Here is a 26,683-nt window from a genome sequence, read left to right on the forward strand (position 1 = left end):
AGTGTATTTACTTTAAAGTGATGCATGAATACAGGATGTCCGGGGTGGTACTTGGAGAGACCTCCCAGGAAAGGGACTTGGAAGTTCTGATCGACAAGTCAATGAAGCCGTCCACGCAATGTGCGGTGGTGGCGAAAAGAGTGCTAGAAATGATAAAGAAGGGGATTATGATCAGACTGGAGGGTATCATGCTGCTGTACCGGGCCATGGTACGCCCTCACCTGGAGAACTGTGTCCAGCACTGGTCACCGTACATGAAGGACATGGTACTACTCGAAAGGGTCCAGAGAAGAGTGACTGATGGTTAAGGGTTTGGAGGAGCTGCCATACAGCGAAAGATTAGAGAAACTGGGCCTCTTCTCCCTCGAACAGAGGAGATTTGAGAGGGGACATGATCAAAATAGTCAGGGTACTGAAGGGAATAGACTTAGTAGATAAGGACAGGTTGTTTACCCTTTTCAAGGTAGGGCGAATGAGAGGACACTCTCTAAAGTTGAAAGGGGATAGATTCCATACGAACGTAAGGAAGTTCACCCAGAGAGTGGTAGAAAATTGAAACGCTCTTCCAGAGTCTGTCATAGGGGGAAAACACCCTCCAGGGATTCAAGAAAAAGTTAGACAAGTTCCTGCTGAACAAGAACATACGCTGGTAGGGCTAGTCTCAGTTACGGCGCTGGTCTTTGACCAGAGGGCCACCGCGTGATCAGACCGCTGGGCACAATGGACCATTGGTCTGACGGCAATTCTTATGTTCTTCTCTCTCTTTCTCTATTAAGTCAATTCCCTTCAATATCTTGAATGTTTCAATCATGTCCCCTCTCAGTCTCCTCTTTTCAAGGGAGAAGAGACCCAGTTTCTCTAGCCTCTCACTGTACAGCAACTCCTCCAGCCCCTTAACCATTTATTCGCTCTTCTCTGGACTCTTTCGAGTAGTACTATGTCTTTCTTCATGTATGGCGACCAGTGTTGGATAAAGTATTCCAGGTGGGGGCCTAGTACAATGGCATGATAACCTTTTCAGATCTGTTTGTGATCCCTTTCTTAATCATTCCTAGCATTCTGTTTGCCAAAACCTGCATAAGGTCATAAAATGCATCAGAAACATAATCTGACCCAGCCAAAAGAAGATGAGGAAGAGGATTCACCACCACACTCTCCAGCATGTGCAGTCATGAGAGGCAGGTACCTGTGACAAAGCAGCCTTTATGCCTAAAGAAGCTGCCTCAAAAAGTCTCCGGAGGACTACGTCCACCTGGCAGTCCTGCATATCTTCACTTTGGGTAGAGAGGTGCAACCAAAGAATCCACCTTAGGCTGACCCAGAAGCTGTTAGCACTCCTAATCCAGAGGATACAAGCAAGACCTGGCCCTCACTATCTTAAGAGCACCTTCCTGAGAATCAAATTGCTTTGAAATCAGAATGCCCATATCAGGGTACCAAGGAGGACTGCGAGCGCACAGCAGAAAGCCAGGAAGAACTGGATGGAGCCGGTTGAGTGACTAAATTCAACTCCTGCAAAGACTCCGAAATAAGATCTAGTAGAGCCGCAGACTTAAATAAATGCAAAACTGTGGGATCATTCCCAGGTTCCAAAACCCCAGAGGGATCCGCAGATCCAATACACAGTCCCTGATCTCCCGTCCCGGGAAGCACTGCGCCTGTAAATAAAGGGTCAGTAAGCTGGTAATCATCATATGGATCTCCCAGATTAGGATCAGGCAGCGCAAAAAGAGTGGCACGCTGAACCAAGGACATACCCAAAGAAGGAATGCCACTGAGACACGCATCGTAGGTGGAGCAGAACTGCGCAGGGGAGGAATGCCAGTGGGATTTGAAACTCATTCTGCAAATGTTTCATAAATTCTGAGAAAGCATCTGGCTCCTGGGATGTAGTCACCCTTATATGACTTAACTTTGTGTTTCTTAGGCTGCGGAGACTCCACAGTCAGGCGCACAGAACTAGCAGCCATGCCAAGCCCCCACAGTAACGAAGGCTGCCTCACTGGGCTAGCCGAGCATTTTGTCACCTGCCTAAACAGGGGAGAGGCTAAGCTTGGCATGCTGAAGTATGTGGCAGTCATAACAGTAGGCTATAGCTAAAAATCATAAAAACAACTTATAAATATCAGAAACAGGCTAGTCCTCATAACATCACACTGTTCCCTTAACAATGCTTGGGAAGCAAAACTTAGCAGTTTACCTTGGGATTCCCAGTATTTGCCTCTGGTACTGCACATAAGTCTGTTGGAGGTCTTGTGATTCAATAGCATGTGATATTGTTGCTAGGGAAAATTACTGATGAAGTATGATTAACCAGAAACTGTGATTTGAATAGAACCAATAGGACATTGATGGAGTATGCAAGTTATCACTGGATCTTAATGAATCAATTGTAATCTAATTGGAAGATGTACCAACTAAGTATGTTTAATAAATTAATTGATGATGTCATAATCTCAACAATGTAATTCACGGAGATTCTCGGTTGCTTCCCTACCAGTTAGTAGGATGCCAAGAACTCCCAAGGCCTGGAATGTTTAAACTACACTTTGTGTCTGGTAGTTTTTTCCTAAGCCTCCTCTAGAGATAAAAGAGCTGAGTGGGTGTGTAGCCTATTCATGTAGTCATTTAGAGCAAACAGTGCCAAACCCCAAAAGTAACGAAGGCTGCCCCACTGGGCTAGCCGAGCGTTTTGTCACCTGCTTAAAAAGGAGAGAGGCTAAGCTTGATGATGCTGCTGCTGCAGTACGTGGTGCAAGGACATTCTGAAGGCACTAAATCTGCGCAATCCTACAAGAATTCACATTAGGAGCGCCCAAGGACTCCATCCCAACAAGTTTGAGGCAAAAATTGCAATTCTGGAGAAGCAGAGAGCTTAAGAAAAAAAGATCACTAAAAATCCAAGAAATTCACCCCAAATCGTGATATTTTTAGCATTAAACAAAAAGCAAAAACTGATTTTAGAATTTTTCAGGTGGAGGAACCCAGGGGGATATGCAGAAATCTTCAATTTCAAACCTCCCCCAATTCATCTCACAGGCTGTTACAGCCTTTAACCACCGTGACCTGTGCTGATAATGTGCTGCAGCCTGCCTCGGCTCTCTTACAAGTAGCTGGAATCAGAAATTCCTCATGCTGGGAATGCCTCTGCAATGCTCTTCGGGCTGCTAGTCAGACCCTATGCCTGACTGCACCTCTACCCCTGTGGACCGATGGACACGCTCAGGGATGGGTGGAGGGACCGCCAAGTCTCCAACGGATGCCCAACAGCCTGTACTCGAACCTTTGTTCGGCAGAAGGAAAAATGTAGGGACAGCCCCGAGCTCCTATGAAGCAAATGCAGGCTGGCTTACAGGTATCACAATGGATTGGCCTGTCAGCTGAAGACCAAAGTCCGTGTGATCTGAATGCAGGCAGAGCTGTATAATCACTCCGAGCACAAGAAACCCCAAAAAAGGGATGAAAAAATAGCAAGTAAAATAATAAAACGTGCAGAAGGGAAAAGCTTTGGGTGGAGCTAGGGAGCCCAGTGAAGTACAGCAAAGACAAAGGAAAAATACGGAGTGGATTCCTTCTGCAGATGGCATGTGGCCATGGGGACACTGCCCATCTTTCTAGAATTTCTCACCTATTACATTGGAAATACTGCTTAACAAACCTACAGTATTAATCTAAAACTTACCTCAATGGGACTTGTGATTCCCTGACATTTCCTGCCAAGACCACTGCCTTCCTTCCAGCCCATAGCCTGCAGCATTTTATTCCCAATATTACTAGTATCAATGCCATCTTTAGTGGGTTGTTCATAATTCCTGTGGTCAATAAACAAAAAAGGTTTGAGGTCTTAAGGCAAGGATACATGCATCTGTTTTATTCCAGCTGGTAAAGGGTCACACCAGGCACAGATTAAAGACAAAATGTTTTATTTATAAAGGGCAAAATGAGAGATATTTTAGAAGTGAACAACACACTAACATCTGTCCAGGGCAGTTTAAAGACAGAATGTTCCCAGAAATAGGGAGAGCAAATTATATCCTTTTCAGTCCTATGGTTATCATACTGAATGCTCCTATCAGATATGAGTATGTGCACATACAAGGTCAAAAGAGGGAGAACCGCAGCACCAGGAGAGCTGATTCGGCCGGTGCAGGAGGCAGCAGGCACCGACGAAGAGGAGAGGAGGAAGCCGGGAGAGAAGGCAGTGAGGGAGAAGGCAGGCAACGCAGGGTAGCGGCGAGAGGAAGCTCCGCCCACCCCCCAGCATCACCAGCAAGCGTCACCAGCAAGCCCGGACTCCCCCTTAAAAGAGGGAGAACCGCAGCACCAGGAGAGCTGATTCGGCCGGTGCAGGAGGCAGCAGGCACCGACGAAGAGGAGAGGAGGAAGCTGGGAGAGAAGGCAGTGAGGGAGAAGGCAGGCAACGCGGGGTAGCGGCGAGAGGAAGCTCCGCCCACCCCCCAGCGTCACCAGCGAGCGTCACCAGCAAGCCCGGACTCCCCCTTAAAAGAGGGAGAACCGCAGCACCAGGAGAGCTGATTCGGCCGGTGCAGGAGGCAGCAGGCACCGACGAAGAGGAGAGGAGGAAGCCGGGAGAGAAGGCAGGCAACGCGGGATAGCGGCGAGAGGAAGCTCCGCCCACCCCCCAGCGTCACCAGCGAGCGTCACCAGCAAGCCCGGACTCCCCCTTAAAAGAGGGAGAACCGCAGCACCAGGAGAGCTGATTCGGCCGGTGCAGGAGGCAGCAGGCACCGACGAAGAGGAGAGGAGGAAGCCGGGAGAGAAGGCAGTGAGGGAGAAGGCAGGCAACACGGGGTAGCGGCGAGAGGAAGCTCTGCCCACCCCCCAGCGTCACCAGCGAGCGTCACCAGCAAGCCCGGACTCCCCCTTAAGAGGGAGAATCGCAGCACCAGGAGAGCTGATTCGGCCGGTGCAGGAGGCAGCAGGCACCGACGAAGAGGAGAGGAGGAAGCCGGGAGAGAAGGCAGTGAGGGAGAAGGCAGGCAACGCGGGGTAGCGGCGAGAGGAAGCTCCGCCCACCCCCCAGCGTCACCAGCGAGCGTCACCAGCAAGCCCGGACTCCCCCTTAAAAGAGGGAGAACCGCAGCACCAGGGGCGGAGACACAGCAGAGCCCAGAGGACACAGCAGAGCCCAGAGGACGGACAAACGGACTACACATATGACACAGATCTGAGACCAGAGAGACAGTTGAAGAAGGGGAGATCGGCTATCGTGGTCGGGGACTCAATCCTGAGAGGAGTAGACAGTCACATAGCCGGAGGGAGAGAGGACAGACTGGTAACATGTCTCCCGGGGGCAAGAACAAAAGACATCATCAACAATATCGAGAGGATCCTGGAGGGAGCCGAGACTGAGGAGACAGCAGTAGTGATCCACATCGGAACCAACGACATCAGCAGGAGAAACTTCAACAGGACTACACTAACTGACCAGTTCAGGACCCTGGGGAGGAAACTGAGACTAAGGACAAGGAAGATAGCCTTCTCAGAGATCTTGCCAGTACCGAGAGCGGACACAAAGAGACAGAGCGAACTACAATCAATTAACTTTTGGCTGAGGAGATGGTGCGAGGAGGAGGGCTTCCACTTTGTTAGGAACTGGACTACCTTCTTGGGGAAGAACAAGCTCTACAGAAGAGATGGACTGCACCTTAGCACAGCTGGGACGAGGATGCTGGCACGCAACGTCCAGAACGTCATAGACTTGGCTTTAAACTGAGAAGAAGGGGAAAGCCGATAGTCGACCTGACCTCGACACATCGGACATCAGTACCTGACAAAGATACTGAACTGGGACATTGTAAAAGAGGACTCGGGTCTGAGGGTGTATGGGTTGAAAAAGGACCTAAAGACGCATTGCAGGGATCGAGGGCACAAATGGACCAGGTAAGCGGCACCAACACAGAACAACAGGAAACAGAGGGGCAAAGTCATTGTGAAAAAGAGCCCAGGACTGAGTGGGAATTAGGAGAGCAGGAGGCGCAGGGGAAACAGGCAGGGGACGTCACACACACACAACAGGAGGAGGACGAAGCTCAGGGGCTGGCAAACCATGAGGGAAACTGCAGGAATACCAAAGCACAAGGGAAACAAAGAGAGAGGACAAAAAACTGGGTCTTAAACTGCCTATACACAAATGCTAGGAGCCTGAGGGCCAAAATGGGAGAACTGGAAATCACAGCCAGCAATAAGGACCTAGACATAATTGGAGTCACAGAAACGTGGTGGACCGAGGACAATCAATGGGATGTGGCCATACCAGGGTACAAACTATACAGGAGAGACAGGATACATAAAAAGGGTGGAGGAATAGCGCTGTACATAAAAGACTCCATACCATCAGCCAGGACGGAAACAACAGTACGGGCAGATGGCCTGGAATCACTATGGGTTAAGCTACAGGGAGGAGCAGGAGCAGACATTAAACTGGGTCTGTACTACCGCCCACCTGGACAACTCGAAGAAATCGACCAGGAGATGGAGGCTGAACTGAAACAGGTATGCAGAAGCGGAAATGTGGTGGTGATGGGGGACTTCAACCATCCTGGGATAGACTGGAGTATTGGGCACTCAAACTGCGCAAGAGAGACAAAATTCATAGAAGTCACGAGGGACTGTTTCATGGAGCAGCTGGTCACGGAACCAACACGGGGCGATGCCACTCTTGACCTAGTCTTCAACGGACTAGGGGGGCCAGCAAAGGAGGTGGCGGTATTACCCCCACTAGGTAACAGCGATCACAACATGATCCAGTGCAAGCTTGAAATTGGATCATCAAAGGGGAAAAGAACCACAACGACGGCACTCAACTTAAAAAAAGGAAATTATGATGAGAAAAATGGTGGGAAAGAAGCTCAAAGGCAACATAGGGAAGACGGAATCCGTAGAAAAAGCCTGGACCTTACTCAAGGAGACTGTGCACGAAGCACAAAGCATATGCATCCCCAAGTTCAGAAAAGGGTGCAAAAAAAATAGAACAAAAAACCCAGTGTGGATAACAAGTGCAGTGAAGAAGGCGATAAGCGACAAGAAAGCATCGTTCAGAAAATGGAAAAAGGACCAAACAGAGGAGAACCAAAAAGGGCACAAAGAACACCAGAAAGAGTGTCACCGAGTGGTTAGAAAAGCAAAAAGAGAATACGAAGAGAGACTGGCAAAGGAAGCAACAAACTTCAAGTCGTTCTTCAGATACGTCAAGGGGAAGCAACCGGCGAGAGAAGAAGTGGGACCATTGGACGATGGAGACCGAAAGGGAGTTGTAAAAGAAGAGAAAGAGATAGCTGACAGGTTAAATGAGTTCTTCACGTCAGTCTTCACGATGGAGAATATAACCAACATTCCGGAACCCGAGGAGATCGTAATAGGAGACCAAGACGATAAGCTGGTCGATTTAGAGGTAAGCCAAGAGGATGTACTCAAGCAGATTGACAGACTAAAGAGAGACAAATCGCCGGGTCCGGATGGCATTCACCCAAGGGTACTCAAGGAACTAAAAGACGTAATAGCGGAGCCACTTCGACAGATATGCAACCTATCCTTAAAAACCGGAGAGATCCCGGAGGATTGGAAAATAGCAAATGTCACGCCCATCTTCAAGAAGGGCGCAAGGGGGGACCCGGGAAACTACAGGCCGGTGAGCCTGACCTCAGTCCCGGGAAAGATGATGGAGGCACTGATTAAAGACGGCATCTGTGAGCACATCGAAAAAAATGGGAAGCTAAAACCAAGTCAACATGGCTTCTGTAAGGGTAGGTCATGCCTCACAAACTTATTGTACTTCTTTGAGGGAGTGAACAGCCAGGTGGATAAAGGGAAATCTATAGACATCATTTACCTTGACTTCCAAAAAGCCTTCGACAAGGTGCCACACGAGAGACTGCTTAAAAAGATATGGAACCACGGGGTACAAGGGGAGGTCCACCGATGGATCAAAAACTGGCTGGCAAACAGGAAGCAGAGGGTTGGCGTAAAGGGCCACTACTCAGACTGGAAAGGGGTCACGAGCGGAGTTCCGCAGGGGTCGGTGCTGGGACCGCTCTTGTTCAATATCTAGAGGCGGGAACTAAGTGTGAAGTCATTAAATTTGCAGATGACACCAAACTATACAGCAGGGCTCAAACCAAGGAAGACTGCGAGGATCTCCAAAAGGATCTAACGCAGCTGGAAAAGTGGGCCAAAAAATGGCAGATGAGCTTCAACGTGGGGAAATGCAAGCTCATGCACGTGGAGAAAAAGAACCCGATGTTCACATACAAAATGGGGGGAACACCACTAGGGGTTAGTAACCTGGAGAGAGACCTGGGAGTGATGGTAGACGCAACACTGAAGGCATCGGCGCAATGCGCCACAGCCTCTAGGAAAGCAAACAGAATGCTGGGTATCATTAAGAAGGGTATTACGACCAGGACGAAAGAAGTTATCATGCCGCTGTATCGTGCAATGGTACGGCCGCATCTGGAGTACTGTGTCCAGTACTGGTCGCCGTACCTCAAGAAAGACATGGCGGTACTTGAGGGAGTACAAAGAAGAGCAACCAAACTGATAAAGGGAATGGAAAATCTCCCATATACCGACAGATTGAAGCAGTTGGGACTTTTCTCCCTGGAGAAGCGAAGACTTAGAGGAGACATGATAGAAACCTTCAAGATCCTGAAGGGCATAGAAAAAGTAGACAGGGACAGATTTTTCAAATTAAGGGGCACCACAAGTACAAGGGGGCATTGGGGGAAATTGAAAGGGGACAGGTTTAGAACAAACGCTAGGAAGTACTTTTTCACTTAGAGGGTGGTAGATACATGGAACGCGCTTCCAGAGGCTGTTGTAGACAAGAAAACACTAAATGGTTTCAAAGAAGGTTTGGATAGATTCCTATAAGAAAAAGAGGTTGGGGGGTATAGATAGGTATAGACCATTGCTCAGGCAATGGGCCTGATGGGCCGCCGCGGGAGCGGACCGCTGAGCAGGATGGACCTATGGTCTGCCTCAGCGGAGGCAACTTCTTATGTTCTTATGAGAGCTGATTCGGCTGGTGCAGGAGGCAGCAGGCACCGACAAAGAGGAGAGGAGGAAGCCGGGAGAGAAGGCAGTGAGGGAGAAGGCAGGCAACGCGGGGTAGCGGCGAGAGGAAGCTCCGCCCACCCCCCAGCGTCACCAGCGAGCGTCACCAGCAAGCCCGGACTCCCCCTTAAAAGAGGGGGAGCCAACGGCGTCCAGCCGTTCGGCGCGCGGCAAAGGCGCGCAGCAAAGGCGCTCGCCTTAGCGGGAGCGCCTTTGCGAAGGAGCCTTGAGAAGGAGCCAGGAGTCCAGGCTGCGCAGCAGCAAATTCAATCTTCTTAAATAATCTAAAAAAAAAAAAATTATATATATCTACTTCCTTTTCTTTATTCTCATTCTTTTCTTCTCTCTACTTTTCCAGCTAGCTACACGCCGGGCACACCCCAGCGCACCAAGAAACTTAGGCACGAAGAAAGAGAAATGGAGGCAGCAGAATTCCAGCGAAGCTTTCCAGTATACTGCATCGAGTGTCACATGTATGACTACCTCCCCTCCGGGAGGCAGGCTTACATATGCGGTCGATGTCAGGAACTGGATAGCCTAAAGAAGGAGGTCGGGAGACTGCAGATCAAAGTCCAGGAGCTGGAGGGACTCTGCGCCGCAGGGGAACCATGGGAAATCAAGGCAACTGACGATACCACCAGAGAGAGCCACATCAATGAGCAGGTCAGAGAGCTCGAGAGATTCATCGAGGAGGCCTGCAAGATGGTAGAGACATGGGATCACCAGCAGTTTGAAAGGGAACCATCAGATGGAGGACAGGACCCACCACCAGAAGCCGGGGGAGAAGGACCTTGTGGAGGAACCAATCAGGAAGAGGAAGTACTGGAGGGTCAAATCACCGATACAGACCTGAGACCCAAGAGGAAGCGTAGAAAAGGGAAATCTGCAATCGTGGTGGGAGACTCAATCCTGAGAGAGGTGGACAGTCACATAGCAGGAGGCAGACCAGACCGCCTAGTGACATGTCTCCCAGGGGCGAGGACAAAGGACATATCTGACAGAATCGAGAGGATCCTGGAGGGAGCTGAGACGGAGGAGACAGCAGTGATAATCCACGTCGGAACAAATGATGTCAGCAGACGGAACTTCAACAGAACTACACTGACCGAGCAGTTTAAGATCCTGGGGAGGAAGCTGAAGCTGAGGACAAGGAAGATAGCCTTTTCAGAGATCCTGCCAGTACCGAGGGCAGATGCAAGGAGACAGATCGAGCTGCAAGCAATAAACGGATGGCTGAGGAGATGGTGCGATGAGGAGGGTTTCCACTTTGTACGGAACTGGACAACCTTCCTGGGGAAAAACAAGCTCTACAGGAGAGACGGACTGCACCTGAGTGCGGCTGGGACGAGGATGCTGGCACGCAACATCCAGACCAGCATAGACATGGCTTTAAACTGATAACAAGGGGAAAGCCGATAGTCGATCTGACCTCGACACATCGGACCACAGTATCAAGCAAGGATACTGAATCAGGAAATGGCAATAGAGGGCTCGAGACTGTGTGGACATTTTCTGGACTAAAACCCAAAGACGCCTTGCAGGGATCAAAGGAACTTAAGGAACTAAAGAGCGACAAAATGAAGAAACAGCCGGAAACAGAGGGCTATCCAAAGTCGAAGAAGCGGACGGAGGACGGGATAGACACACCACAGGAGGAAGGTGAACAGAACGAGGCTCGGGGACTGGCAGACCGTGAGGGGATCGACAGGAGCACCAAACCACGAGGAGAACCAAATGAGAAGGTAACCAACCGGGACTTAATTTGCCTATATACAAATGCCAGGAGCCTAAGGACAAAAATGGGAGAGCTAGAAGTTATAGCCAGTAAAGAGGACTTGGACATGATAGGAGTCACAGAGACATGGTGGTCCGAGGACAACAAATGGGATGTGGCCCTGCCAGGGTACAAACTCTATAGGAGGGACAGGACACACAAGAAGGGTGGAGGAGTAGCACTGTATATAAAGGACTCCATTCCTTCAACCAGGATGGAAACGACAGTAAGGGCGGACAGCTTGGAATCAATATGGGTTAAACTGACAGGAGGAAATGGAGCAGACATCAAATTGGGACTGTACTATCGCCCACCAGGACAGCCAGAAACAAACGACCAGGACCTGGAGGACGAATTGAGGCAGGTATGCAAACTTGGAAGTGTGGTGGTTTTGGGGGATTTAAACTACCCTGGAATAGACTGGAACACTGGACACTCCAATTGCACGAGAGAAACTAAATTCCTAGAGGCAACGAGGGACTGTTACATGGAACAGCTGGTCACGGAACCAACGCGAGGGGATGCCACTTTGGACCTAATCCTCAATGAGCTAGGGGGACCCGCAAAGGAGGTGGTAGTACTAGCACCATTAGGAAACAGCGATCACAACATGATACAGTACAAACTAAACATAGGAACTCAAAAGGTGAAAAGAACCACAACAACAGCACTCAACTACAGAAAAGGAAATTACGAGGCCATGAGGAAAATGGTGGGAAAAAAGCTCAGCAACAGCTCAATGAAGATGGAGACCGTAGAGGAAGCCTGGGCCCTACTCAAGGGCATGGTGCACGAGGCACAAGAAACATAGTCTGCCCACTATCTAGTCTGCCCACTGCCCACTATCTAGTCTGCCCACCTTAATATCCCTCCCCTACCTTTGCCCTGTGAATAGATCCCATGTGCCGATCCCATTTGGCCTTAAAATCAGGCACGCTGCTGGCCTCACCTGTAGTGGAAGACTATTCCAGCGATCAACCACTCTTTCAGTGAAAAAGAATTTCCTGGTGTCACCTCGTAGTTTCCCGCCCCTGATTTTCAACGGATGCCCTCTTGTTGTCGTGGGACCCTTGAAAAAGAAGATATCTTCCTCCGCCTCGATGCGGCCCGTAAGATACTTGAACGTCTCGATCATGTCCCCCCTCTCTCTGCGCTCCTCGAGCGAGTATAGCTGTAATTTGTCAAGCCGTTTTTCGTATGGTAGATCCTTGAGTCCCGAGACCATCCGGGTGGCCATTCTTTGCACCTGTACATCCCAAGATTTAGGAAAGGGTGCAAAAAGAATCGAGCTCAAAACCCGGCGTGGATAAACAATGCAGTAAAAAAGGCGATAAGTGACAAGAAATCATCTTTCAGAAAATGGAAAAAGGACCCAACAAGGGACAACCAGAAGGAGCACAAAAGGCACCAGAAAGAATGTCACCGAGAGGTTAGGAAAGCAAAAAGAGAGTATGAGGAAAGACTGGCGGGGGAAGCAAGAAACTTCAAACCATTCTTCAGGTATGTGAAGGGGAAGCAACCAGCCAGGGAGGAAGTGGGACCATTGTACGACGGAGACAGGAAAGGAGTGGTAACAGAGGAAAAACAAGTTCTTCTCGTCAGTCTTCATGAGAGAGGACATATCCAATATCCCAGAACCTGAGGAGATCATAAATGGAGACCACGATGAAAAGCTGGTCCAATTAGAGGCGAGCCGAGAGGATGTCCTCCGACAGATAGACAGACTGAAGGGCGACAAATCACCGGGCCCGGACGGCATCCACCCAAGGGTAATAAAGGAACTGAGAAACGAGATAGCGGAAACACTTTGCCAAATATGTAATCTATCCTTGAAAACTGGGGAGATCCCAGAGGACTGGAAAATAGCAAATGTCACGCCCATCTTTAAGAAGGGATCAAGAGGAGATCCGGGAAACTACAGGCCGGTGAGCTTGACCTCGGTCCCGGAAAAGATGATGGAAGCACTGGTCAAGGACACAATCTGCGAGCACATAGAAAAAAATGGACAACTGAAGGCGAGCCAGCACGGCTTCTGCAAGGGTAGGTTGTGCCTCACGAACTTACTGTACTTCTTTGAGGGAATAAACAGCCAGATGGACAAGGGGGAAGCCATAGACATCATCTACCTCGACTTCCAAAAAGCCTTCGACAAGGTACCTCACGAAAGGCTGCTTAAGAAGCTGTGGAATCACGGGGTGCAAGGGGATATACACAGATGGATCAGACACTGGCTGGCAGGCAGAAAACAGAGGGTTGGAGTAAAAGTTGGAGGAGTGTGTGGCGCAGTGGTTGGATCTACAGCCTCAGCATCCTGGGGTTGTGGGTTCAAACCCTACGCTGCTCCTTGTGACCCTGGGCAAGTCACTCAGTCCTCCATAGCCCCAGGTACGTTAGATAGATTGTGAGCCCACCGGGACAGAGAGGGAAAATGCTTGAGTACCTGATTGTAAAAAACCGCTTAGATAACCTTGATAGGCGGTATATAAAATCCTAATAAACTTGAAACTTGAAAAGGGAATTACTCAGACTGGCAATGGGTCACGAGCGGAGTCCCTCAGGGATCGGTGTTGGGACCACTCCTGTTCAATATATTTATCAACGACCTGGAGACGGGGACGAAATGTGAGGTCATTAAATTTGCTGATGACACCAAACTCTGTAGCAGGGTCAAAACCAAGGAGGATTATGAAGACCTGCAGAGGGACCTGACGAGACTAGAGGAGTGGGCAAAAAAATGGCAAATGAGTTTCAATGTGGACAAATGCAAGGTCATGCATGTAGGGAAAAAGAACCCGATGTTCAGCTATAAAATGGGGGGAATATTGCTAGGGGTGAGCAACCTTGAAAAAGACCTGGGGGTGATGGTGGACGCAACATTGAAGCCATCGGCGCAGTGTGCGACAGCCTCAAAGAAAGCAAACAGAATGCTGGGCATCATCAAAAAGGGTATCACAACCATGACGAAAGAAGTCATCATGCCACTGTATCGTGCAATGGTGCGCCCGCACCTGGAATACTGTGTCCAGTACTGGTCGCCGTACCTCAAGAAAGACATGGCAGTACTCGAGGGAGTCCAGAGAAGAGCGACAAAACTGATAAGAGGTATGGAAAATTTTTCATACGCTGTCAGGTTAAAAATGCTGGGGCTGTTCTCCCTGGAGAAGAGGAGACTTAGAGGGGACATGATAGAAACCTTCAAAATCCCGAAGGGCATAGAGAAAGTGGACAAGGACAGATTCTTCAAACGGTGGGGAACCACAAGCACTAGGGGTCACTCGGAGAAATTGAAAGGGGACAGGTTCAGAACAAATGCTAGGAAGTTCTTTTTTACCCAGAGGGTGGTAGACGCATGGAACGCTCTTCCAGAGGTTGTGATAGGCCAGACCACAGTACAGGGGTTCAAGGAAGGTTTGGATAGGTTCCTAAAGGATAAAGGGATTGAGGGGTACAGATAGAAGCAGAGGTAGGATATAAAAATGGTCAAATCACTTCACAGGTCAAAGGACCTGGTGGGCCACCGCGGGAGCGGACCACTGGGCGGGATGGACCTCTGGTCTGACCCAGTGGAGGCAACTTCTTATGTTCTTAATACTCAGATAAGCATAATTAAAATTTAGATTAAAATACTACAAGTTAACAGGGTGGCCTCATTCCCAGATAAAGGGAATTAACATTACTATTAATACTGGAATGGCAGGGGGTGCCTCACATGTACTTCATTTTAGCTGGCACAAACATTACTATGCGAGGGTGGTTTGAAAGGTTAGGTTAAAAAACCAAGTTATGTTATGGAATGGGAGGGAGATAAGTTTTAAAATGGATTATTGCAGAATATTAAGTGTTATATCTAAGTTAAAATGTTATTATTTAATGATACACTTATAAGTTTTAAAAATGAATAAAGATTTATATAAAAAACCCAAGTTAAACAAATGCTTTATTTAAAAAACTATTATATTTCTCAACAGTCTCCATCGTGGCCTCTACATTTAGTCCAGCATGTGTCCAGTTTTTCCATCCCATCTGAAAAATAGGTTTTGCCAAATTAAAAAAATATGAGTATTTAACTTTTCTTTTTTTACTGAACTTTTCAAACCACCCTTGTAAACTTGAAGAAGTGAAAGCCATATTTATACATGTATTTTCTAGAGCTTTCACAACTTTGATCCTATTGAAAATGATTGCATCCTTATTGGATCAAGATCATTTCCAAATTAGTGAATATCAGGTGTAAACATTGCCTATTTTTCCCAAGGCTGGACCAAACTGGTAAATTTTAGCCTAGATTACTGTGCCACTGGACAGACAATTGTTTCCTAAATGCGTTTATTAATTGAAAAGTGCCAAAATGCAACTTACACAGCAACAGTTTCAAACACTTTTTTACGCTTTGGCTCTGGAGGTTGTGGAATACCATACTTTTCCCTTCTTTCAGCTGCTCGATCCCTGTATTTCATCTGAAAATAACAAGGAAGTAACTAAGGACCCAACTGTTACCTAATTACTGGTTATACAGTAAGTTATGTATATGAGGAGAAAAAAACTGCAACAAAACAAGGTTTTATCTTTTTTTCTACATACTAGCATAAAGTAAGGAGGCTTGCCTGTCCTGGCAGTGTTTAATGGAATAACTCTGCTAACCAGCTCCAATTATGCTTTTCCCATTTTACTACCATATGCACCCAACAGTTATTTTTCTTATAGGATATGAAAAGCACAAATTTAAGTGATTTATTCTGGAATTGTCCTCCCCTAATACTTGAACCACATCAGCTCCTTCATTCCATTTCTCTAATATGTTTACTAAGAATCTGCGGTATGTGCTATGATAACATCACTCACCTCCCTTTCTCTCAGCTCCAAGGCTTCCAATTCTTGGTCAGACAGTCTTGACCTCCTATATACATCCATATTTTGCTGAAAAATGAGCACAAGATATACTTTAAACAAGATGCTACAAACATTGATGTAATACTGTATCTAGATCAGCAGGATTTATCCCATTAAATGTGCCACTGAAAAAGCAGACAAAGTTATCCAGATAGCAACATTACTTATCAGTAACAGGGACTCTCCGTAGACAGCAGGGGAATGCAGCCACACCTGCTGGTGAAGTCCTCTGACAAATTAATTACACCCTCTCTATGCTTCCACTCTTATGTCAGAAGTCATTTTTTCATTGGCTAAATATGAGGATCTCTGAATTTGTTTGGAACAAGAAAAAACCTCGTATTGCTCTCGCCAAGCTGAAGGCCTCTAAGATTAATGGTGGTTTAAATTTGCCAGATTTCCATCATTATTATATTGCATCATTAGCTAAATATGGAGCTCACTGGATCATTGACTCATATCCTCAGGATCCGCCAGCCTGATTTGAAATGGAGCGCTTTTTATGTGCACCATTGCATGTCTCCTGCTTACTAACGGTGTCAGTACCTAGACACTTGAGAAAGTATTCTTTGTTGAGTGCAACGCAGCATGCTCTTCAACTTCTGGATGCAACGGCTGAGATCTCAGTTAATGATAGTCCACTCATGTCCCTTTGGAATAACTCTAAACTTCAAAGTAGTGGTAGATCCCTTTCATGGAAAAGGTGGCAGCGGGCAGGCTCACCAAATAATCACTTCCACTTCTCTTGTCCCTTTTGATATACTCTGTTCTACCTACCCGCTACCCTCTTCTGTGTACTCACAATGGCTTTCACTCACTGGGGTATTATCTTCTGTGCATGTACGATCTGACTTCCATTCATACTGTTCGTCACTGGTCTACACTGGCTTTACTGAAAGGTAAGGCGATATCTCTCTTTTACAGTATTCTAAGAGATCATTCCTTCACCTTTTCATCTCATTCCATGAAACATTGGGACTCTATGCTGACTACCCCGCTTTCTGACATTGATTGGGAACTTTTCTGGTCTTCAACAAATCGTCCTCTTTTATCCTCCAGAGTCTCACAATCAATGTTCTTTATTATGTTGCATGCAGTATGGACCCCATTTTGTATGTGGAAAGCTAACCTAAAACAAGACTCTGTATGTTGGAACTGTTTGAAAGAAGCTGGAACTCTCAATCATATGCTTTTCCATTGCACTCTGGTTCGTTCCTTTTGGACTCGCATTTGGGATACCATAAAATCTATTACTAACTGTTCGGCAGAGATTTCTATGGACATTGTAATTCTTCGTTCTCAAAACCCTTGTTTTGCACAATCGAACTGTCCTCCTAAACTCATTGATGCCATGTTTGTGACTGCCCTTATGCACATCTTGGTGGAATTCTCTATGTACCACAAATTCGAATCTTATGCATATGAGAAGAAAAATATATCCCTACTTTCCACGAACTTGATGCGAAATAAATCACCTTGGACATTCGTAGACACTCCTGTCTGTCTTTCTTTCTTTCTCCCTCTCTTCCTTCTCTCTTATATTCTTCGTAAGCAGTTCCAGTACTCTGGACCTTTTCCACTGCTTTGGTTCTATATAACTGATTATAGATATGGATCTTTACTATACCAATTGTTTTTACTCTGATTCTGTGTATTTGAACTGCTCCTTGTATATTTCTCATAATATTCAATAAAATGACTGAACTAAAAAAAAAAAAAAAAAGAAGTCCTCTGACTGAGCCTGCATGCTGGTGCTCTCCCCTAGATTCAGTAGTTTTGGGGGAGGGTTTACCTTGCCTCTTGAGTTCCACCCCTCAGCTGTCAGTTGTCACTAGCTTAAGTAACTATTTGGTATGAGGGGATGGAGAGTGGGCAAGTGTGGCTGCTTTCCCCTGCTGTCTAAGGAGAGCCCCTGTAGAAATTGAGAAACTGAATTTTGTGAAATTGGTTTTCCATGCAGAAAGGAATGGTACGCAGATATGGCTGAAAGAGGAAAATGTACAGAACTGGTCTTAAGTCCCGAATCTGATAAGTGCAGCAAGTAAGTTAACGGGCAGCTAAATGGATCCTGAGCTCGTGAATGTGCCCATATGGAAAATACATTTCCATTTCAATTGGTAAGATTTCCTTGTAGTAGATGGTCATCTTGCTGCAAGGAGAACCATTTTTACTGATGGAGACTGGGATCTCAGCAAGGATCGTCCCCGTTCAATTTCCATGCCGTGAGACTGAGACTGCGAAGATTGGGATGTAACAGGCAACCGTTCTGCTGGGATAGAAGAGGTGGATGATCCCTTAATGGGAGTGGGGGAGCCTCGAGAAGGTCCAGGAGTATCGAATACCATATTTATCCGGGCCAATGAGGTGCATGAGAATCATTTGGGCGCTGTCTCTGATGGTCTTTTCAAGAACATTGGAAATTAACGGAATTGGTGGGAAAGCGTAGAGTAGACAGATTCCATGGAATTGAAAACACATCTCTTGCTACTGCATCAGAAACAGTTCCTAGGGAGCAATGCTAGGTACACTGAGCATCGGTTGCAGAAGCGAACAGATCTATCATGGGAGTGCCTCATTGCTGAAAAATGTGTTGTACCACTTCTGGATTTACAGTCCATTCATGAGGATCGCGTTTTCAGCTGAGGGAATCTGCTATGGTGTTCATCTTCCTTGGAATGGATACCACTTGCATTTCTGTAGAAAGAGAGAGCAAATTTTCCATAGACAGTAGGCTTCTCTGCAAAGGGGTAAGGACACTGAGCCCCTTTGCTTGTTCAGATAGGACATTACTTCCTGTTTGTTTGAATCAACAGTCGAGTGTTGCGAATTCAAGGGCTGAATCTTCGAAGCTCATAGTAAATTGCTCGAAGTGCCAGAAGATTTATGTGAAAGTGGAGCTCTTTGTTTGACCACTGACCTTGAGTCTGGAGGTGATTGAGATGCTCTCCCCAACCTTTGTTTGAGGCATCTATGGTAATGGTGAGTAGAGGTGATGGATATTGGAAGGGACATCCTTGTTTAAGGGACGGAGAGTGCATCCACCAAGAAGAGAAGCTTTTACCTTGGGTGGCAGAGGAATCAAGGTTGTCAGTGACAGCACAGTTACTTACCGCAGGCAGATATTCTCACATGTGGTTGACGTCATCCACGGAGCCCTGGTATGGACAGTTTAAAAGTGCATCACCACTGTAACAAATTTAGAAAAGTTCACGATAGCCCGCACCTCGCATGTGCCTTCCTGTCCGATGTAAGTGCATGGCTCCTCAGATCAGTAAGCCAGCTAAGAAGCCAACCTGGCGAGGTGGGTGGGTTGTGAGAATATCTGCCTGCTGTCCCTGGATAACACCTGATATGGTAAGTAACTGTGCTTTATCCCAGGACAAATAGGCATCATATTCTCACGTGGTTGACCTCCAAGCTAACCAGAATGGGATGATGGGAGTGTTGGCCTTTTAGGAAAATAAATTTTGTAATACTGACTGGCCGAAGTGCCCATCCCGTCTGGAATAAGATTCCGGACACTAATGAGAAGTGACTGTATGAAACAAGGACCAGTAGCAGCTTTGCAGATTTCATCAATAGGAGTGGAACGACGAAAAGCTACTGAAGCTGCCATAGCTTGAACCTTATGGGCTGTGAACCAACTCTCCAGTTGCAGCCCAACTGAGCATAACATAATTATATCCAAGCAGTCAACCAGTTGGAAATTATTCTCTTGGAAACAAAATGCCCCAACTTGTTAGGATCAAAGGAGACAAAAAGTTGAAGAGATGTTCTATGTGGCTTTATCCTGCTAAAGTAATAGGTCAAAGCCTGCTTACAATCCAGCGTATGAAGTGCTGTTTCTCCTGGATGAGAATGAAGCTTGGAAAAAAAAATACTGAAAGAACACTCGACTGATTGAGATGAAATTCAGTGACTTTGGATGTGTGCAAAGCACAATCTTGTCATGGTGGAACACTGTGAAAGGTGAATCTGCCACTAATGCTTGAAGTTTACTCACTCTTCTAGCAGAAGTGAGAGAGATGAGAAAAACAACTTTCCATGTATTGTACTTGAGATGAGCCGTAAACATTGGTTCAAATGGAGGTTTCATCAACTTAGCAAGAGCCACATTGAGATCCCAGACCACTGGAGGTGGCTTGAGAGATGGTTTAACATTGAAAAGTCCTTTCATGAATCTGGAGATGAGAGGATGAGCAGTGAGAGGTTTACCATCCACTGGGTGATGAAAGGCTGTGATAGCAATGAGGTGGAATCTTATTAGATGTAGACTTGAGTCCCGGGTCAGACAAATCGAGAAGGTAATCCAAAACTAGTGAAACTGAAATAGATTTTTTATCATAATGATGACGACGACACCAGGAAGAAAAACGTGTCCACTTTTGCTGGTAACAATGCCAAGTGGTTGGTTTCCTGGAAGTTTCTAAAAAGCACAGTTACTTACCGTAACAGGTATTATCCAGGGACAGAAGGTAGATATTCTTGACTGATGGGTGACGGCCCCGACGGAGCCCTGGTACGGACAATTTTAGAGTGATTGCACTCTAAGAACTTGGAAAGTTCTAGTAGGCCGCACCGCTCACGTGCGAGTGCCTTCCCGCCCGACGGAGGCGCGCGATCCCCAGTTAGGATAAGCCAGCTAAGAAGCCAACCCGGGGAGGAGGGTGGGACGCAAGAATATCTGCCTGCTGTCCCTGGATAACACCTGTTACGGTAAGTAACTGTGCTTTATCCCAGGACAAGCAGGCAGCATATTCTTGACTGATGGGTGACCTCCAAGCTAACAAAAAGAGGGATGGAGGGAAGGTTTGCCATTAGGAAAATAAATGTTGCAAAACAGACTGGCCGAAGTGTCCATCCCGTCTGGAGAAAGCATCCAGACAGTAATGAGATGTGACAGTATGAACTGAGGACCAAGTAGCAGCCTTGCAGATTTCCTCAATAGGAGTGGAACGGAGGAAAGCTACAAATGCTGCCATAGCTCTAACCCTATGGGCCGTGACAGAACCTTCCAGTGTCAGTCCAGACTGAGCATAACAGAATGAGATGCAAGCAGCAAGCCAATTTGACAACATAGATTTAGAAACAGGATGTCCCAATTTATTAGGATCAAAGGACAGGAAGAGTTGGGGAGTTGATCTGTGGGGCTTAGTGCGCTCTAAATAGTAAGGTAAAGCACGCTTACAGTCCAAAGTATGCAAAACCTGTTCTCCAGGATGAGAATGAGGTTTCGGGAAGAATACAGGCTGGACAATCGACTGGTTGAGATGAAATTCAGAGACAACCTTAGGGAGAAACTTTGGATGTGTACGCAGAACCACCTTGTCATGATGAAAGACTGTAAAAGGTGGATCAGCAACTAGTGCATGCAACTCACTGACCCTCCTGGCAGAGGTGAGAGCAATAAGGAAGACCACTTTCCAAGTGAGAAACTTGAAATGAGCTGTAGCCAAAGGTTCAAATGGAGGCTTCATTAAGGCGGAAAGAACCACATTAAGATCCCAGATTACAGGAGGGGGCTTAAGAGGTGGTTTCACATTGAAAAGTCCCCGCATGAATCTGGAAACTAAAGGATGAGCCGAGAGAAGTTTCCTATGAACCGGCTCATGAAAAGCAGAAATGGCACTGAGGTGGACTCTGATGGAAGTAGACTTGAGACCAGAGTCAGACAAAGAAAGAAGATAATCCAACAAGGTCTCAACTGCAATCGAAGTGGGATCATGATGATGAAGAAGACACCAGGAAGAAAACCGAGTCCACTTCTGTTGGTAGCATTGAAGAGGGGCCGGTTTCCGAGAAGCATCCAGAATAGAACGAACGGGCTGAGAAAGAAGCGAATAAGCTGAGGTCAGCCCGAGAAATACCAAGCTGTCAGGTGCAGAGCCTGGAGGTTGGGATGCAGAAGGGACTGTTGATGTTGAGTAAGCAGAGAAGGAAACAGTGGAAGAAGAATGGGCTCCCTGGAACTGAGCTGAAGTAGAAGGGAGAACCAATGTTGCCTGGGCCACCGTGGAGCGATGAGAATCATGGTGGCTTGTTCCCTCTTGAGCTTGAACAAGGTCCGTAACATGAGAGGCAGAGGAAGGAAAGCATACAGGAACAGATTGGACCAATCCAGGAGAAACGCATCCGCTTCCAGACGGTGAGGAGAGTAGAGTCTGGAGCAAAAGTGGGGCAGCTGATGATTGTGAGGAGCTGCAAAAAGGTCTATCTGAGAAGTGCCCCATTGAGCGAAAATGGACTGGAGAGTCTTGGGATCGAGAGTCCATTCATGGGGTTGGAGAATTCTGCTGAGATTGTCTGCCAAGGAATTCTGCTCCCCCTGAATGTATACAGCCTTCAGGAATAAATGGTGAGCTGTCGCCCAAGACCAAATCTTTTGGGCCTCCTGACATAACAGATGAGAGCCTGTCCCACCCTATTTGTTGATGTAGTACATTGCAACTTGATTGTGCAAAGTAGCAGAACTTGAGGAGAGAGAAGATGTTGGAAAGCCTTGAGGGCATAAAACATCGCCCGGAGTTCCAGGAAATTGATGTGATGTTTCTTTTCTTGAGCAGTCCAAAGACCCTGAGTTTGGAATTCATTCAAGTGAGCCCCCCAGGCATAAGGGGAGGCGTCAGTGGTGATGACTAGTTGATGAGGAGGCAGATGGAACAGGAGGCCTCTGGAGAGAATGTAAGATTTCAACCACCATTGTAGAGATTGACGAAGAGATGATGTCACAGATATATGTCGTGAGCAAGGATCCGTCGCTTGGGACCACTGGGTAGCTAGGGTCCATTGAGGAGTGCGCAGGTGAAGACGTGCGAAGGGGGTGACATGAACTGTCGAGGCCATGTGACCCAAGAGTATCATCATTTGCTTGGCAGAGATGGAGCGCAGTGGAAGTATTTGCTGACAGAGATATTGAAGGGTCTGAAGACGGTTGGACGGAAGAAACGCTATCATGAGGACTGTGTCCAGGACCGCTCCTATGAACTGAAGTCTCTGAGTGGGTATGAGATGTGATTTGGGTAGATTGATTTCGAACCCCAGAAGTTGGAGAAATAGGATGGTCTGGTTGGTGGCATGTAGCACCGCTTGAGAGGAAGTGGCTTTGATTAACCAGTCGTCGAGGTAGGGGAAGACCTGAAGATGATGAGAACGGAGAAAAGCAGCCACCACAATGAGACATTTGGTGAACACCCTGGGAGAGGAGGCAAGACCGAAGGGTAACACCTTGTACTGGAGGTGACAGCGATTGATCATGAAGCGGAGGTATTGTCTGGAGGCCGAATCGACCGGAATGTGAGTGTATGCCTCTTTGAGATCGAGGGAGCATAGCCAGTCGCCCTGAGTGAGAAGAGGGTAAAGAGTGGCCAGAGAAAGCATTTTGAATTTTTCTTTGACTAAGCATTTGTTGAGAGCGCAAAGATCTAATATGGGTCTGAGATCTCCGGTTTTTTTGTTAACCAGAAAATAACGGGAGTAGAATCCCTGCCCCTTCTGATCTAGAGGAACTTCTTCTATTGCGTTCAGAAGAAGAAGGGATTGGACCTCCTGAAGGAGGAGGGAGGACTGAGGAATGTTCAAAGCAGACTCTTTTGGAGGACTTTGGGCAGGAAGAGTCTGAAAGTTGAGAGAATAGCCGTGGCGGATGATGTTGAGGACCCACTGGTCCGAAGTGATGATCTCCCAACGGCTGATGAACAGAGAAAGACGTCCTCCTATGGGTTGAGGCAGATGGGCGGATGGTAGAATACTGGCTATGTCCTGGAGAATGCAGTCAAAAGGGTTGGGTAGACTTCTGCTGAGGAGGAGGCTTCACCTGTTGTTGCTGTTGCGCACGAGGTGGTTGACGTTGTTGCTGACGTTGGCGTCTAGGTTGCTGGGGAACCGATGGCAAGGGTCTAGCAACATAACGGCATTGATAGGCTGATTGTTGCCGAAAAGGCCGGGCAGGTGGAGTCTTCTTCTTGTTTTTAAGAAGAGAGTGTCCCAGCGAGTCTCATGTGCCGATAATTTTTGTGTGGTTGAGTCAAGAGAGTCACCAAAAAGTTCATCCCCTAGGCACGGAGCATTAGCCAGGCGATCTTGATGGTTGACATCAAGTTCCGATACTCTCAGCCAAGCCAGGCGCCGCATGGCAACAGACATTGCCGTGGCTCTTGAGGTAAGTTCAAATGTATCATAGATTGAACGTACCATGAATTTCCGAAGCTGGAGAAGGGAGGAAGAACACTGACGAAAAGCAGATCGTTTGCGGTCAGGTAAGTATTTCTCAAAAGAAGCCAAGTTCTGAATCAGGTGCTTCAAGTAAAAAGAGAAATGAAAGGCATAATTACCTGATCTATTTGCCAACATAGCATTTTGGTACAACTTTTTTCCAAATTTGTCCATGGCCTTTCCTTCTCTGCCAGGAGGGACTGAGGCATATACACTAGATCCCGCAGACTTTTTGAGAGTAGACTCCACTAATAATGATTCGTGCGGGAGCTGGGGTTTATCAAACCCCGGGATGGCGATAACCTTGTATAAGGAGTCTAACTTACGAGGCGCCCCTGGAATGGTTAAGGGAGTTTCTAGGTTCTTATAGAAAGTCTCCCGTAAAATATCATGGAGGGGCAACTTCAGAAATTCCCTTGGAGGATGGTCGAAATCCAATGCATCCAGGAATGCCTTGGATTTTTTGGACTCAGCCTCCAAGGTAATTGAAAGAGACTCGCACATCTCCTTCAGAAAAGTAGTAAAGGAGGAAATGTCTGGTTTAGAGGATGGATCATGTATAGAAGGATCCTCCTCACCAGAAGAAAACTCACCCTCAGAGTGTAGTGGCTCTTCAGAGTCACCCCAGAGGTCAGGATCCCTAACTTGAGAACTTCGATCTCGGGAATCCGGTGTCGAGGGCTCAAGGTGTCGGGATTTACGCACTGACTTGCCCGACCGCAAAGAAGCGATATCGGGAGAGGTTAAGGGCTGCAATGGTGCCGAAGTTTGGACAGCCTGATGAAGAGCTCTCAGTTCCGGTGCCAGTACCGGCATGGAAATTGAGGAGGCTGAATGGACCGGTATCGACAGAGTGGAAGCGGACAATAGAGGTTGTTCCACTGGCGGTACCGGTGGATCAGACTGGACCGGAACTGGAAGGTTCGGTGCCAAGAGAGCAGGGAGGAGTTGCTGCAACTGCTCTTTAAGCTGCACCTGAAGGACGGCTGTAATACGCTCGTCCAAAGAAGGCACCGGTACCGCTTTCTTTTTCTGTGGTACCTGTGGTGCCGCTCGACGCCCAGAGGATGAGGAGGCAGATGAAGATGCACTCACCTCTATGGGGGCGGAGCGTTTGCGCGGGCGCCTTGTGGTCGGCAGGACTGGACTCGCTGCCACAGCGACCGGAGGGCGCTCGAGCGGGGAAGGCTTCTTAGCCGGCTTACCTGACTGGTGCGACGCCGGAGCGGTGTCACGCGGCGTCGAGGATGTAGGTGCCGATTGCGAAGGAGCTGATGCCGGTGTCGATGCCGCAGAATCAGCCATCTTGGCGCCGAAAAGTAATTTTTGTTGAATTTGTCGATTTTTCAACGTGCGTTTTTTCAAGGTAGCACTACGGGTGCAGGTAGAAGCCCTATGATCCGGACCCAGGCACTGTAAACACCAATTGTGCGGGTCGGTCAAAGAAATGGGCCGTGCACACCGTTGGCACTTTTTGAACCCTGGCTGAGGGGCATGAAAGTAAATACGGCCTCTGCCAAATCGAAAGCCGAGGCTTCGATGATTGCAACAGGCCCCGCCGGGGCGAACCCGAGAATAATAAAAATAAAGTTTTTTGTGGTTGTTTTTTTTGACAAAAAAAAAAAGTAGAAAAGAAGGAAGAAATTCTTCCGATACAAAATTTGCGCGAGCGGGAAGGCGAAAAAACAAAAGGAATTGACCCCAAAATATCCACAAAGAAGAAAATCCAGAGAAAACCAAAAAAAACTCTGTGGAGTGACGATGTTCCTAAATGGACTTTATTTGAAATTATTTTATGTGGATGATTTTAGTGTACCTTTGGAACTTTGATACTTTAAAATAAAGTCCATTTAGGAACATCGTCACTCCAGAGTTTTTTTTTGTTTTCTCTATACTGGAAATGCAGATTTCCCACCTGAAATCTGAGGAACTGTCGAGAGGCTGGATGAATGGGAATGTGAGTGTAAGCCTCTTTGAGATCTAGAGAACATAACCAATTGTTCTGATCTAGAAGGGGATATAAGGATGCCAGAGACAACATTCGGAATTTTTCTTTGACTAAAAATTTGTTGAGCGCTCTGAGATCCAATATAGGGCGCAGATCGCCTGTCTTCTTCGGAACTAGGAAGTAATGGGAGTAAAAAACCCTGCTCTGCTGTTCCAAGGAAACTTCCTCGATGGCAGGGAGATGAAGCAGAGCTTGAGCTTCCTGAAGAAGGGTGGTCTGTGATGAATTGGAAGGATATTCTCTTGGAGGAAGATCTGGTGGAACCTGGAGGAAACGAAGCGAGTATCCTTCCTTGAGGATAGCCAGCACCCTGAGGTCTGATGTAATCATCTCCCAGCGGTGATAAAAATGATGGAGACAACTTCCAATGGGAAGGGGAGATGACAGAGGCAGAACAATAGAGGTTATTAGATGGTCAAAAAGGTTGAGAAGCCTTAGGCACAGCAGGAGTCTGAGGTTTTTGCTGCCTTTGCTGCTGTTGTTGTGGTTGTTTCTTAGGAGGCGCTCGTGTAGAGCTATACGTAGAGCTGCTCTCTGTGGAAAACGTCTTTGGTAAGATGGAAGAGGCCTGAAACCTTTAGAGGTGGAAGGCTTAGGCTTTGGTCAAATAATGGAAGCAAATGATTTCTCATGTTCATACAATCGTTTAGTAGATGCCTTGATGGAGTCATCAAACAATTCATTGCCCTGGCAAGGGATGTTGGCCAGACGATCTTGAAGATTGG

The 26,683-nt window shown here is 47.3% G+C and overlaps 1 protein-coding gene across 1 annotated transcript in view; it reads right to left on the bottom strand.

Moving 5' to 3' along the window:
• The window catches only part of RBM5 (RNA binding motif protein 5), a 333,945-nt gene that overhangs the window by 5,095 nt on the left and 302,167 nt on the right, over nucleotides 1-26,683 (bottom strand). The window contains exons 23-25 of the mRNA XM_033925757.1: nucleotides 15,692-15,766; nucleotides 15,209-15,306; nucleotides 3,683-3,812 (exon numbers count right to left, since the gene is read on the bottom strand). Of these exons, the coding sequence (XP_033781648.1) occupies nucleotides 3,683-3,812; nucleotides 15,209-15,306; nucleotides 15,692-15,766 (303 nt within the window). The remainder of the gene's footprint in view (nucleotides 1-3,682; nucleotides 3,813-15,208; nucleotides 15,307-15,691; nucleotides 15,767-26,683) is intronic.

This window comes from Geotrypetes seraphini, chromosome 17, assembly GCF_902459505.1.
Source record: "Geotrypetes seraphini chromosome 17, aGeoSer1.1, whole genome shotgun sequence".
Classification (NCBI taxonomy): domain Eukaryota; kingdom Metazoa; phylum Chordata; class Amphibia; order Gymnophiona; family Dermophiidae; genus Geotrypetes; species Geotrypetes seraphini.